Source organism: Orcinus orca, chromosome 13 (genome assembly GCF_937001465.1).
Source record: "Orcinus orca chromosome 13, mOrcOrc1.1, whole genome shotgun sequence".
In the NCBI taxonomy this organism is placed as follows: domain Eukaryota; kingdom Metazoa; phylum Chordata; class Mammalia; order Artiodactyla; family Delphinidae; genus Orcinus; species Orcinus orca.
Window position 1 is genome coordinate 2049757 of NC_064571.1, and position 15768 is coordinate 2065524.

At 49.8% G+C, this 15768-nt stretch overlaps 1 protein-coding gene across 8 annotated transcripts in view; it reads right to left on the reverse strand.

Moving 5' to 3' along the window:
• Nucleotides 1-4781: 4781 nt before the first annotated feature.
• NCK2 (NCK adaptor protein 2) overlaps nucleotides 4782-15768 on the reverse strand; it is a 133172-nt gene continuing 122185 nt past the window's right edge. For all 8 annotated transcript variants that reach the window (XM_049696182.1, XM_049696180.1, XM_049696176.1 and 5 more), the window contains one exon: nucleotides 4782-6023. In XM_049696182.1, coding sequence (XP_049552139.1) covers nucleotides 5829-6023 — 195 coding nt within the window. In that variant the 3' untranslated portion in view covers nucleotides 4782-5828. The remainder of the gene's footprint in view (nucleotides 6024-15768) is intronic.

Below are 15768 nucleotides of genomic sequence, written 5' to 3' on the forward strand. Positions count from 1 at the left end.
CTGCGTCTGAATTCCATCTGTGACTAGACCCATGTTCCAGGTTGAAATTGTTTGAACCAGGGCTCCGTGGTCCCACCAGCAGATGTGGTCTGGAAACTCGGATTACCAAAGGCTTCATTTAGATAATAATTCAGCACATTAATCTATTTTTCCCTTTTCATTAAGATCATTTAACAGGCTGTACAAAGGTTCTAAGCATTTTACGTTATTATGCAAAGCAGCTCACCTCATCTACACGTATGATAACGTCTAACAGTCATAGTATCACCCTTAAATGGCTGAGCAGAGAGTAGGTCTGCACCCGTGCTTCCAAGGCCATGAAGGCACAGGGGTTTCAGGACTTGGCGGAGGTCATGCTGCTGGAGTGACCCAGGTCAGGCTCGGGCTTAGCTCCAAGGTGGACGCCAAAGTTGCAGTTCAACAACCAGGAAGGGAGGACCGCCGCCTCCTTGGCCTTGGGGTTTCCCCAGGCCGCGACCTACCCTTCCACAGGCTCACCCATCAGCGGGAGCTCGAGTACAAGGCTCTGGTCTTCGGTTCCTGACTTTGGCTGCAGAACCTGGTCCCCGAGCTGAGCTTAGGAGCTGGTCAAATGCCCGTCCCCTGGGGAGGAGGCCATGCATTTTAAGACACTGTCACCGTGAGTTTTTCGGGTTTTTTTAAACATCTTTATTGGAGTATAATTGCTTTACAACGGTGTGTTAGTTGCTGATGTATAACAAAGTGAATCAGCTATACGTATACATATATCCGCATATCCCCTCCCTCTTGCGTCTCCCTCCCACCCTCCCTATTCCACCCCTCTAGGTGGTCACAAAGCACCGAGCTGATCTCCCTGTGCGATGCGGCTGCTTCCCACTAGCTCTCTATTTCACATTTGGTAGTGTATATATGTCCATGCAGTGGGTTTTTGTACCAGCCGTCGGGCCCATCCATCTTCAGTAGTGACTTCCAGTCAAGTAACAGGACCTCCCCCCCAGGATGGACCATCACCGTCTTTCCAGTTAGCTTGTGAGGCTGGGAGCTGTGCTAGGAGAGATCCAAGTGGAGGTAGAGGCAAATAAGGATTGGTTTGGTTTTTTGTGTTTTAAAAGAGCCCATTCTAGTCATCGACAACCAGATGTTTCTCTCCAGACAAGGCACAGAAAGGGCAGGCTGTGAGGCCGCAGGAGGTGTGCACACAGAGTGGGAGGCAATAGTACCTGCCGTGCCGGCCCCACTCCCCACAGGAGGTCCCGGGAGCCCCTGCCCTCCAGTGGGTATCAGCGCAGTTGAGAAGCTCGTGGAGGAGTGTTTTCTCGCGGATGGAGCTGTTACCCTCCAGGTCTGAATCGCTGTATCCGGCAGTGGGGTACCACCTGCTGAGAAGAGGGTGCTCCGGGCTGCATGTCTGCATCTGGCCCCCCAACAGAATCTGGTGGTGGAGGGATCCCACTTCTCCAGTTTCTTCCTTTAGGGTAGTTTGCTGTACATGGAAAAGATTGTCATCAAACCTGTCATCTGATGATACCCTACTTAAGAACTTATGAGACTATCATCGTTCCCCTAATATGGCAGTGTCTTGATTGAAGAATTATACTTTTAATTTTCCTGGTCACCTTCCTCGGAACAAGTGTATATTTTTAGTACGTCCAACTTTTTCCATTGCCTCTAAGTTAAAAAATATTTGTATTGCAATGGCTTTTTGTAATATTTGTAATGCAGTAGAAAACTGCATTTTCTACCATGAAAGAGGCAGACTCTTAAAAAAACAAAACTGTCTTTTACAATCCATTCAAGTCGTCGGCATCATCACATAGCGAGAGCAGCCAGAGAACCGTAAACACGTTCGTGGACCCTCGGAACCTACAGTAACGTGTGCATGTTAACTAGGTATGCGGCACCTCCAGCGAAGTGCTCGGAAGAGGCCACCCGCTGGCCCGGGAGGTGTCGGGAGTCGGGCCTTCGGGCGGCGGCGATGAGGTCGTGAGGGTGGAGCGTCCTGAAGGGGTTAGCACCCTCATCGGGCTGCTGGCTCTCTCTCCACCACTGGAGGGTCCAAGTCGGAGGTCTGCAAACTGGGAGGCCCTCGCCAGAGCCCTGCCAGGCTGACGCCGCCACCTCAGACCTCCAGCCTCCAGAACCGTGAGGAGTAAATCTGTTTCCACCCCACTCGGTTACGGTATGTTGTCACAGCGACGGCAGCTGAGACAGGGCAAAGGTCTTCAGGACCTTTGGTTGTTGGCGCGTTCAGCTTTTGCCTGACGCTCGACGGCTACAGCGCTGCCAGCTGGGGCCGAGAAAGGTAAGGGCTTCCTCCCAGTAACATGGAGAAAACCGAGGGGTGTCCCCCCCAAGAGAGGTGACTTCCAGGGATGCGGGCTTGTCAGCTACCCAAGTGAGGATGCGGTCGAGCATGGCTTTGGGGCTGCAGCTCCAGGAGGAGGAGTTGGCGGGAGCAGCACGTCTTCAAACACTGGACGAGGCTGAGCTCTAAGAGAGGGGGGGGGTTGGCTCTAAGACCGCAGGCTGAGGACCACGCTCCCTGAGGGCCTCCTGGGGCCAGAGCTCTAGGTGGGGCCCCTGAGGAGGCCCACGGGGAGCGAGGGCAGGGTCCTGCGGGTCACGTGACACACGGAGGCCTGGCTGGCGTCCCCTGTGGTCGTGGCCACAGCATACGATCCTGTCCAGGGCTGACCCCAGCTGACCCCGCAGGACCCGCAGTACAGAGGTGGAAGCAGCCCTACTGACTTGGGCGCAAACACTCAGAAACGCTGCATAATTTGCTTGAAGTCATGGGGCCAAGAAGGATGACCCAGCACTCCCACCGGAGCGGCCACGTCTGCACAGGGGAGGCTGTTTCTGGGGACAGCAGAGGGCACCCGGGCCAGGTGTTAGAGCGGAAATGATGTCAATTACGTGAACCAAACACTCACGGATGAATAATGCTGGATTCTAGTGAGCAACTGGCCAAAACTAGACCTGTGTTTATTGAAAAGTAGCATTTTAAAAGAATCCTTTCAAGCTTTTTTATCCTCTCAGTTCTGAGCTTTGGTCTTGAGAAATTATGCTGGCGTTCTGGCGCCGGGCGGTAGAAATGGCGAAAAGAGGAGATTATAAACCAGTCAGTACACAGAAACCAAAGACAAAACTGTAAGGCACCAGAAATGCTTTGTTTGGAAATGTCAGAGTTTCAGGAGATACAAAGATTCTAATTTACAATTTAAGACTTTAATGTGTGAGGCACTTTGGAAGAGAAGATGGACAGTTTTAGCTCCTAGAAACAGGATTTAATGGCATTTGGCAAAAGCCACTCGTGAAGAGCCTGGTAGCTCCAGACTGTAACGCACAGGCCGTTAATGGAAAATGAAGCCACGTTTAATGCAAACTAATGAGCAGAATCGACCTTATTGTCCTCTGCTGTCTGTGCAAAGAGGCAAGGGAATGGCAAAACCAGATTTGACCAGGAAATCTCTGGCCAGGCCTGGACAGAGCGTCGGCGGTCCACACTCCAAACCACACGGGGACCCTGCCTGACATCCCCTCCCCCGCACCCACTCTATCGACAGGCTCAGACTGGGACTAGCAGTTCACGCTCCGCTGGCCCACCTGGTGCTAGGACGTCCCGGAGTGCATATGTCCCGGAGTGCATAGATACGAATCCTGATCGACCCCACGCAGCTGGAGACTCCCACACGGTCGTTTGAGATGAAGAATAATTGTCAATGACAGCTATAAGCCTTAAAGAAGTTCCTGAAGCCAAAACGTGTGTCTGTAGTGTGTCCTTTAACTGTTTCCTCCTGAATTGCTGTGTAAATCAGTGTTTCTGCTGTCCAGGCACTCACGCTGTAGAGGGATTCCCGCATGATGTCGACGTGGTACACACAGCAGGCAGATCAGAGAATCGGGAAGAAGTGGGATTTCCATGACAATGTCCAGAACCCGCCTGTTCTGGCTAAGGTGATGGTCCGCCTCACTCACCTGGACAGCTCTGTTCTTATGTAACTAGGTGCCCCCAACCTCAGGTCCCAGACACCAGATGTCTACTTTCAAAGGCAACAACTAAAGATACAATGATCTCACAGAGAGCAGGAATGGCAGATTCAGTGCAAACTCTCACCACATACCTTACATCTCCTGGAAGCCTCCCGGCCGCTGTTGGGAGGGCGTGGCCCCAAAGCCAGAGTCCTGGGCTTGTCACCTGCCCCATGAGGCACCAGCCGTGCCCGTGCGATCACCTGCCCCTCACCTTCTCCATCTGTGTGATGGGGACGATCCCAGGACGGCCTCGAGGAGCTGGGATGAGGATGCCATGGCCGGCCCAGAGGGGGCGCTGAGCACACGTCAGCTGTGGTCAGCCATGGGGGTGCCAAGGCCGCGCCCTGTGGCTCTGTATTCCCGGTGCCCAGTGCCCTTGGGGGCTCGACAAAGGCTTTCCCGAGCGCACGGAAGGCAGGCGGGACAGGGGAGAGGAAAGCTGGATGGGGGAGAGGAAAGCTGGGGGAGGGAGGGCTAGCTGACAACAGTCTGGTGAAATATTTTTAACAGATAATTTCCAAAGAGTAAAGATAAGAGTAAAGGCAAGCTTGAGATTCCGGTTTCTCTTGGAGTCGCTCTAATTAAAATTATTTCAAGATTAAAAAATGCGGCGGTAGAAAAAGAAAACACACGAGTAATAAATTTGTTAGAGCACCTCTCTAGAAATGCTCCCCGCTTCGGTCACTGAGAATTTCAGGAAAGGCTACAGGGGCTCCTGTCCCACCGCTGAGTCCGAGCTTTGCCACAGATGAACACACACAGAGTCGTGTCATAATACTTTTTTATTACAATATCCAAAAAACTGAGTATGCAAGTTTAGGAGGTCTCAAGACCCCTTCCTCAGCTGTAGGAATGTGCCCATCTCAAGAGTGTATATTTAAACTATAAAGGAGTTCAAATGTAAAGAAAAAAGAAAATGCAATTTCTTCATAAACATTCTGTGTCTCCTACTACCAATCACATATCCTTTTGTAAACCCTGAAGAATTTCCCTGTAAAGCAAATTTTATATATATATATAGTGTATGTGTGTGTGAAGTGTTGGTCGCTCCCCTTTCCCAAAGATCAGCTGTTTTCCTTAATCATCTGTATTAGTGTCAACAAATGGCTATACATACATATTACTTTGAGAATTAAATACATCATTGTGAGATTGAAACGAGCCGCAGGGCAAGAGGAAAAAGCACTATATGCAGATGGCATCTCTTAGGGGAACATTTCCGAAACCTCTGTCTTTCCGATTCTCCGGACCGACTTTCCAGGACCTCTTTTCTTTATTGCAGGTGCAGCCCCAAAGGCACTGGACAGCTTCTTCCCTCCCGTCTCACCCGGTGGTTCCAGTATTGCTACGAGTGCCCGGGGTCACCCCCGGAGAGTCTGGGAGCTGTGTGAACGCAAATGACACAGATCCAGGGATGTCGGGACCAGGACAGGTGGTCCCTGGGCAGATGCCACCCAGGGCCCGGCCCCGTTGTCACGTGCGCTGTGGCTCACGGAAGTAAGGGCGGCTCCGGTGCACCCAAACCGCGCCCGATGTCTTTAAAGGGGGGGTTGGCTGGCACGAGCGATTTGAACAGACTAAGGCTGGCTCCCACGGAGAAGGAATAAAGTGATCTGACTCGTCCCCTTTCACCTCCCCGTCACCAAAACCGTCCAGGAGGGCCTGGGACGGCAAAGGAGGGCGGATGGCAAACGAACCGACCCGGACAGAAAGGGAAACCAGCTGGAGAGAGCAAGGACGGGGCGGCCACCGGGAGCGGGCCTGCGGGAGGGCCCGAGCCGGGGCGCCTTTCCGGGGCGCGTCCACTGGGCTCACTGCAGCGCCCGGACGAGGTAGAGCTTCTCCCCGTGCTCGCTGGTGAAGATGGGGGCCTTCTTGTAGTGATCCACCAGCTCATCCATGGTGTGGAAGCGCCGCTGCCCGATGCAGTAGACGTTGTCCACCAGCTGCACCTTGAAATGCTTGTTCTTCCCTGATGCTTTGAGAGACACGGAGAAGTCACTGGGCTGCAGAGGAAAGAGGACACCAGTTACCACCCGGCCCTGGGCCACGAGCCACGAGCCACGAGCCACGAGCCACGAGCAGGGCCGGGGGCGGGGCACTGGGCTCTGCGTCCATGCCCGGGGCGGCTCCTGGTCTTTACAACGACCCAGAGGTCGGCTGAGATGCTCGTGTTCTGCAGTGAAGAAAACTGACACTTTGCTTAGTAGGGTTTCGGTGCTAAATGTATTTCATTATTTGAAAACTGGAGACTCATTATGGAATGGACAGCACCATTGTTAACCGGTGTTAAATCTTCATTTCCCCAAGCTATTTCTCGAATTTGTAAAAAGTCATTTCTATATAGGCAGCAGCTAGAAGTTTCACTTTCTCTAACTCCTACCACTATTAGAAGTTCACCCAACAGCGTGGTGCTGGCACAAAAACAGACACATGGGTCTATGGAACAGAAAAGAGAGCCCCCAAATAAACCCACACACCTATGGTCAATCAATCTACGACAAAGGAAGCAAGAATATACAATAGAGAAAAGACAGTCTCTTCAGTAAGCGGTGCTGGGAAAGTTGGACAGCTACTTGTAAAGAATGAAATTAGAACATTCTCTAACATCATATACAAAAATAAACTCGAAATGGATTAAAGACCTAAATGTAAGATTGGAATCCATAAAACTCCTAGAGGAAAACATAGGCAGACACTCTGACTAAATCGTAGCAATATTCTTTTGGATCTGTCTCCTAAAGCAAAGGAAATAAAAGCAAAAATAAACAAATGGGACCTAATTAAACTTAAAAGCTTTTGCACAGCAAAGGAAAAGAAACCATCGACAAAATGAAAAGACAACCTACTGAATGTGAGAAAATATTTGCAAATGATGTGACCAATAAGGGGTTATTTATATATATCCAACATATATAAACAGCTCGTACAACTCAATATCAAAAAACAAACGACCCAATTAAAAAAATGGGCAGACGAACGGCATAGACATTTTCCAGAGAGGAAATGAAGGTGGCCAACAGGCACATGAGAAGATGCTCAACATCGTTTAATCATCAGGGAAATGCAAATCAGAACCACAAGGAGATACGACCTCACACCTGTCAGAATGACAGTCATCAAAAAGAACACAAATAACAAATGTTGGGAGAGAGCGTGGAGAAAAGGAAACCCTCTTGCACTGTTGGTGGGAATGTAAATTGGTGCAGCCATTGTGAAGAACAGTAGGGAGGTTTCTCAAAACACTAAAAATAGAACCGCCATATGACCCAGCAATTCCACTGCTGGGTATATATCCAAAAAAAAAAAAAAAAAAAAAACCCAAAATGCTAATTCAAAAAGATACATGCAGCCCAACGTTTCTTAGCAGCATTATTTACAACTGCCAAGGTGCAGAAGCAACCCAAGTGTCCCTCAACACACGAACGTATAAAAAAGATGTGGTACGTATATACAATGGAATACTACTCATTCATAAAAAAGAATGAAATTTTGTCATTTGCAGCAACATGGATGGACTCGGAGGGCATTATGCTAAGTGAAGAAGTCAGGCAGAGAAAGACAAACACTGTATGATCTCACTTACATGTGGAATCTAAGAAATACAACAAACTAGCGAACATAAAAAAGAAGCTGACTCACAGATATAGGGAACAAACTAGTGGTTACCAGTGGGGAGAGGGAAGCGGGGAGGGGCAATACAGCAGTAGGGGATTAAGAGGTATAAACTTTAGGTATAAAATAAGCTACAAGGATATACTGTACAACACGGGGAATATAGCCAGTATTTTATAATAACTGTAAATGGAGTATAACCTTTAAAAATGGTGAACGACTACACTGTACACCTGTAACTTACAGAATATCGTACATCAACTATATGTCAATTTAAAAATTTAAAATTTTTCTAATTCTCAGCTATTTAAAAATAAATATTTTAAGAGCAGTGGAAAATTCTGGTTGCATTTTAACATGGTTCGTAGTATCCCAGAGGCGGCTATACTATGGTTCATGTACAGATTTTATTGAGAAATGTTTAAATTTGTGATTATGTCAGTGCCCTAGGTATATGTGAATATATTATATCTTAGAAAGATATTATTACTTTTATTAAAATTAGTCTTTCATCTCATTTATTGAAAAATATGTAGGGTAAGACACTGAATGAGGAATATTCTTTGGGAAAAAAGTATTGCTGAATTCGATAAACAATTATTTACTGAACACGGACTCACACCAAACAGGCCATGCCCTGGCTGCGTGTGCATGAGAGCACAGCATGTATGCTCTGCATGGGTTTCTGCTCTCTTGGAAGTGACCATCCAGTGGGGGAAACGGATAAAGAAGGAGCTGGTACATAGGCGCAAATTGTGCTGAGTTCTGCAGAGAGAAAGGAGGGAGTACTGAGGTGGCACAGGGCATTTAAACTCGGGGCGGGAGGTCAGGAAAGGCCTCCACAGAAACCGGACCTGGGCCCGAGACGCGTGCTGGTGGGTGAGCGCTGAAGCGGGGAGGGGGGACGTCGGTGAAGAAAGGGAGAGGGTCCTGCCTCTCCGGAGGCACTAAGTGGCCGGCGCGGCTGAGGGAGAGGAGGACGGACACTGGCTTCCCTCAGTGGCCTCAGCCGCCCACCGCGGCCCACCAGGGCTGTGTCACCTGTCCCCGCTTCCCCAGATCCGACCGATGAGACAGAAGGATGCCCCTCCCAACCCCAGTCCCACTTTCACTCCTGTTCATGTGGTTTGAGCCAGCCTTTGTCCCCCTCCTTGGTCGACCATTCCCGTAGGTCTCAGCTCACAAGCTGACCACCCTGGAGAAGCCGATAAGCTCGGCCCCCCTTGGCCACTGTCCAGCAGAAGGCGTCCTGACGCATCAGGCCGGGTAGGGCCGCGTCCAATCCACGGCTGTGTTCCGCAGGGAGCCCTACGGATGGTGGGAGCCGGATAATCCAGGTCTAAACTGAATTGCTAGACCAGGCTGCCTCCTTTCTCCAAAGCCAGGAACTTACTGCTGGTGAGCGCCCACCAGCCCGGCCCCTGCTTCGCATCCCTCCCATCAGGACAACACCAGCAAGCACCCCGCCCCCATCCACTGGCTTTTATGCCGACTCTGCAAACATTCGATTTAAGGTGTACAAATCTTGCAAAACAAGAGATCACTCCATATGAATGAATGACAACTCAGGGAAATGGGGGTCTGAGAAAATCCAACTCTGGGGCGGGCTGCCACCTGTCACAGCTGTAGGCAGAAACGCATCTCAGAGACACATGGATTTATAGTTTGTATTTGTGTGTCCCTTTGCCCCACACCGAACAAATAAAAACAAATCTTTAAGGGAAGAACCTCACCTTATCTCCATACTAAACCCAGGGCTTGACGACTTGGAGGAAACCCAGGAAGAGACAGGAAGTTTTATCTCTGATTAGGCCTTGGGCTGTGTATTAGTTTCAGAATCATGGCCATTAGAGTATTAGGGGCTCAGAGCAGGTGGGGAAGGAGACACAGAACTTGAAAATTATTCCCCCAACTTGATCTCTTAGAAATGAATCACCATGGGGTGAAGATCTTCTGAGCCAGCCCAGGAGGGCGAGTGCGGATGGGGCGCAGGGGCCTTGGACGGCCCCTCAAAAAAAAGGAATCATCACGAACGCTGATGTCACGATGACCCTGTCAACCCGCTAAACAGCACAGGACATTCTAAGTAATCACCCCGCACAATTCTCAAATCACTACTATCTTCCGGAAACTGAACACGGTGGATGCGAGCTGGCCTCAGTGTTTTCCGTATTCCCGCCCAAGGAACCGCCTGACAGGTGCTCTGCACAGGATGGCCCGGAGCACCGGCCCTGGGGCCACTGTCACACGGTGATCAGTCCTGGTGGGTGAAGGAGAAGCTCCGTGGGCAGTCACCACGCCCCTGGGTCCAGCAGCACATACACACTAGGGACCGCTCAGCTCTCTCCCGGGGCTTCAGGTTTTTGTGAAGGGACGTTTAGTTTCGAGCATCTGTCAATTTTTATAAGCACATACATTCTGTGCCATGAGTCTGTGCCTTCAGATAAGGACAGAAGGCGACTTCAGTTTCATAGTTTAGCACAAGCCAGGCACTGAGCTCCTTTTAGAGGTGTTTTAATCAATTCACAGACAAAGGGGCGTCGTACGGAGGGAGTAGGGAGTCAGTCAGAGTCGGCGTGTGATAGGCTCAATTTTAATTAAGCCCCATGATCCACAGACGACTCTGAATTTGTTTTTAGTTTAAGCTCCTTCATTTAACATCATGGTGTGTCATGTGTGTATGTGCATTACAGCAGTAAAACCAATGCAGCAGAGAAAGTAATTTTTAATTTCGTGGGCTCCTGAGTAGAAACCTTGACGTTAAGGACATAGAATGGACTAAATTTATGTCAAGCAGGGCTGCTGAACCTTTCGGGCAATTGCGATTCAGCAGGAGTACATGTTCCAATCTACGTACTAAAATGCACTGTTACGTGTTACCACTAAATTCTAAACGAAGCCTGAAGATGAAATGGATCAGTGGTTCTCAAACTGAGCTCCCAAGACCGCAGCATAAGCGTCTCCTGGAATCTGTCAGGTGAAAAGTCGAGCTCTCAGGCCCCAGCACGGAACCCTTGAACCAGCAGCTCTGGGGCGGGGCCCAGACATCTGTGTTTCAGGAGCCCTCCCGGGGACGCCGATGCAGTTTGAGAAATGGGCTCTGAGCCAACCACCAGCAGGGTTTTCAAATGCTCAGAGCCACGAGGACAAGACAGGAATGAGCTTTGCGGGCTAAGGAGCCTCTCGAAGGAGGCGGCCCCGCCGGGCCAAGCTCACCCCCAGGCGGCGGATGCCCTTCTGACTCTGTCCTGGGAAGTCAGGCCCTGCTCTAGACAGTCCCTGTGGGGAAGCCCCCAGAAGGGACAGCAGGGACTCTCTTCCCTTCACACTGAGCCGGTCCCCTGGATCTGACGGAGACGCGGCTGCTCCAGGCCCGGAACGAACTTGCCCCGCACGATCCCCGAGAAGTCGGCCCCATCGGCCTGGTACACGAGGGCTGCGATCCTTCCAGGCTCAGCTCCCAGCCTCCGGGGAGTCGAGTGAGGAAGGCCGGAGCCACACTCGCCTGCACGGGCCGGGGGTGCTGGCGGGAGGACTCAGCGATGCTCTAACCCTAAGCTTGTCACAGAACTGTGACAGGTGTCTGCTGGCCTGTCTGCATTGAGAAAGAGGACCGAAACCCACCAGCCCAGCAGCTGGGGCGCGAATGACCTGGAGACACAGGCCCACACGAGGGAGTGCTGTGCGCCTCCCATGCTGGGTACAGGGTGAGTCCCTCATCCAGAGCCAGCAAGCCACGGTCATTTCCGAGGCAGGGAGAGAGCTGTACCGGGAGCCCCTCCCGGTGGTGGGAGCACGAGCCAGAACTGCTGCGGGCCTGGACACAGGGTCTCTGCACCATCGAGAAGCTGAAGACGCGCTTTCTCCAGGACCCGGCTGTCTCACCCCAGGGCGTGCTCGGGTTCAGAGGAGCGTGTACAGGTGCAGCAGGACTACTCATGCTGGCCCCAGGTGCCGACATGCCTCACGTCCACCGCAGGAGTCAATAAACACAGGAGGGGACGCTTCATCACACAACAAAATGAATGCGTCCACACGGACTGAACGATCTCACAAAGTGTGGACAAAAGAAGAAAGTAAGAACGGCCACAGTGCGATATCAACTGTACAAACCAGAAGCAGGCAGAACCCAAACACACAAACATACGTCTAAAACGGTAAAGAAAACGACCAGCTCACAGTGAAAGGGAGCAGTGATCTCTAGCAGGAGGTGCCGTGCAATCAGGAAGCACATACAGGTATGTGAGTAGCTTCCAGAGGGCCGGCAACGTCCTATCTCTTGACCTTGACCTGGGTCCTATTTTTTGACCTTCCTGACCTGGGTTCAACATGTACTTTTTAAACGAAATTTTTTTGTGTATTACGTGTCACAATGAAAGATGTTCTAAAGGTGCTGAACTTGAAACTGGAAGACTGGGCTCGGCCACTAGCGAGTCACGGGGCAGGGGCACATCCCTCTTCAAACATGGCTCCACCCTCCTGTCCACCCCCACCCCGACGTCCCCTCTTTGGGGACACCAATTACATGTATGTTAAACCTCTCACTTGGTCCTGTAAATCTTAGTTCTGTTTACGACAACAGAATACCGTAAACTGGGTGGTTTAAAAATGACAGAAGTGTATTCCTCACAGTTCGGGAAGCTGGAAGTCCAAGGTGAAGTAGCCGGGAGATTCAGTGTCTGGTGAAGACCTGCTTCCTGGTTCACAGCCAGCCACCCTCTCACTGTGTCCTCATGTGGCAGAGGGGCCGGGGAGCTCTCTGGGGTCTCTTTTATAAGGGCACTAATCCCATTCAAGAGGGCTCCCTCCCAATCCCATCATATTGGGGATCAGGTTTCAGCCTATGAATTTAACAAGGCGGGAAGTTGTGGGGGGAAGGACAACACACAAACATTCGGTCTGTAGCAAAATCTCTACGCTCTTTTCTGTATTTTCTGTCCTTTTATTTTTTTGCATGTGTATCCTAAAATCTCTCTTCCTCTGAGCTATCTTCCTATTTACCAATCCTTTCTTCAGCTGCATTTAATCTGCTGTAAACCCACCAAGTCCTTAATTTCAGTTACTGTATTTTTTAGTCCTAGGATTCTCACTTGATTCTCCCTTATTACTTCTAATTCTCTGCTCACATTCATCTTGCTGAGTTTCTTGAACCTATTTATCCATATACCTTAAAGACTGCATTTCAAAACTCAAAATCTGGACTTCCCTGGTGGCGCAGTGGTTAAGAATCTGCCTGCCAATGCAGGGGACACAGGTTCGAACCCTAGTCTGGGAAGATCCCACATGCCACAGAGCAACTAAGCCCACGTGCCTCAACTACTGAGCCCCCATGCTGCAACTACTGAAGCCTGTGCATCTAGAGCCTGTGCTCTGCAACAAGAGAAGCCGCTGCAATGAGAAGCCCGCACACTGCAACGAAGAGTAGTCCCCGCTCAACACAACTAGAGAAAGCCTGTGCGTAGCAACGAAGACCCAATGCAGCCAAAAATAGAAATAAATAAATAATTTATAAATAAATAAAATAAAAACTCGAAATCTGTGGGTCTGTTCTAATGTCTTCGCCCCGCCTTTGATTTTGGTCATCTAGTTTTGTCTCCTGGTAATTTTTCTTTGAATGCTGCATATTATGTATAAAAAAAAAATCAAAGAGACACTTTGAGGTTCTCAATGGTATTACTGTCCTCCAAGAGGGTTTGCTTTGCTTCTGCACCCAGGGTGGGCAGGGCACCTTAGTTCAATGAGGGATGTAACTGATTACAGTCTGGTGTTATTCCTAGTTTGCCTTTGATCCCAGTGTATAGATTTTTGGGGGCCCTGCCCCCTCAGGGGGCCTGACCTCCCATTTCTGCCCCCCAGAACCATAGACTACTGAAGGTCTACTTCTCTGCTGCTCTGTGTTTGTCTCAGTGTTTTGTCCAGCTATTCTAGCTGTTTTCAGAAGAAGCACCAGTCTGTAAGGAACCAGTCCACCATGAGCAGATGGTCACGTGACACGGGCAGGCGGTGACCCATCCAGGCCCCCGTTCTCCACCACAGTCATGCTGCTGAGAAGCGGGAGAGCTGAGTCACTGGCTCCGTTACCAGGCTGCCTGCTCTCCTATTTTGGCTCCTTTACTTACTGGCTTTGAGACCTTGGGCAAGTTTCCCAACAGTTCCTTCAGTTTTTGCAACTATGGAACAGAGATACCTCCTGAAACTGGGAAGAGACTGGGGCAGTTGAATAAACTACAGTAATGCCAGAAGCACAGCATCTTTGGGGAGGTATTAAGCAAAACTGTCACCTAGTGGCCCTTCTTTAAGCTCCTTCCATGAAGCTTTATAAAGACAGCCATCAGCATCTCGTCGATTTTTTTAAACGGCTTTCAGTTAAAGTCTCCAGAGAACATACTTTCCACATCACCTACAAGAGGCCTACGTCCTTTCACAGAAGCACTACACCGCACTGCACCTTGACCACTGTCATCAGTGCTTGTCTACATGGCTCTCCTACGAGGCTCTAAGCGTTCTGAGGGAGAGGCTCCTTCTTTCTTATTTTTATATATTTGGGAGAAGAAACTGGGCCTGATACATAATAAGCACTCAACAGATGGTCGCTGAGCGAACTGGCCCGGGAGTGACCGAGGCTGTACAGACCCCTACGTCTGCCACCTGGTACCTCTGGAGTCCCCTCCTGGGTTTCAGCAGAAGGAAAGGAACATCACTGACATGAAAGCCACCTGTCTGTTCTCTCTTTAAACACAAAGGGCAAAGCACAACCTCCTGAACTTTAATGTCCAGTGCCTGTTGTCTCCTATCTTATTATGGTCCTGTTTTCTACCTGGGCTACTCGTACTATGTGTCTACCGCTGTGTAACAAATCTCTCCCAAACCCAGTGGCTTAAATAACAATTTACAATTGGGAATCTGGGAGTGCCTTAAACCTTGACTGACCTGGGGCCACCAAGCTCCATCAGGCTGTAGGGAAGACATGGGCTGAGGCCGCGGTCATCCGAAGGCCCAGCTGGGGAAGCAGGTCCACATACAAGGTGGTCCGCCCACATGAGCCGCTCGGAGGCCTCCGTCCCTGGTCTTGCAGCCTCCCCGTAGTCCTGCCTCAGCACCTCCACAACGTGGCGGCCGGCCCCCCACAAATCAAGCGGTCCCAGATGCAGCAGAGCCACATGCACGTACGACCCAGTCCCGGGAGTTGCCCACCACCTCTCCTACCACATTCTATTCATCAGATGTGAGCTACCAAGTGACACCCTGCTGACGGGGACGCCGTCGCCTCCACCCTTTGAAAGGACGGGTATCAGATGATTTGTGGACATCTTTTTAAGCCACCACGGGACCACAAGTTGTTAAAGTTGTCTTGGGCTGGACTAAAACCTAGACTGGGTCCTGTACCTGTTTCCAATTTTGGAACACCTAGCTTCCGTCCTCCCTTCAATCCTATCTTCCTGCTTCTTCCCACTGTCCAAACGTTCCCATGGTTCCCTTTCTCCTTAGTTGGTATAATTTCTCTTTGCAGAATACTGTGCTAACTTTTCAAATTGAATTCAAACATCACATCACTTCTTGTTCTCTCCTTCCCTCGGACTATTCTTCGAAGAATTGACTTTTCTATTCTCACAGGTTTTGAACCTGGGGTTCTGAAGAATTATCTGTTAGTTTAAGTCATTCACTCACCTGACATTTTAGGAAGTCATTTTCCAAGGGGAGTGTGAGGACAGCTGATAGACTGACAAAAAACCACCCTCTCTCAGGGCTTTTATTATCACTATTTTTTTAAAAGATTTTAGGTCCCTATTTGAATATGAATCCCTCTGAGTACTAGACCCTGACTGAACTCCACAGCTCCACACCGGGATCACAGTAGGTGCTCAATAAGTGCACTGACAGGTGAATCTCCAATTTTGAGCATCTCTTCCACTATTCGTTCCTTCAGGTAATTCTTCCATCTTACCTCTTTGCAATTTCTGCTCACAACAACTTTTAGGAAGGAAAACCAAATTATACCATCTTTGATACTATTTCTACAGCTTCACCAACTTGATCCATTGTTTCAAACACTTGCTGAAAAGCACCTTTATATTTTTATAAAGTAGACTCCCTGGTCAAATATTTCTCTCCTTTACTCAAGATTTAATCACGATT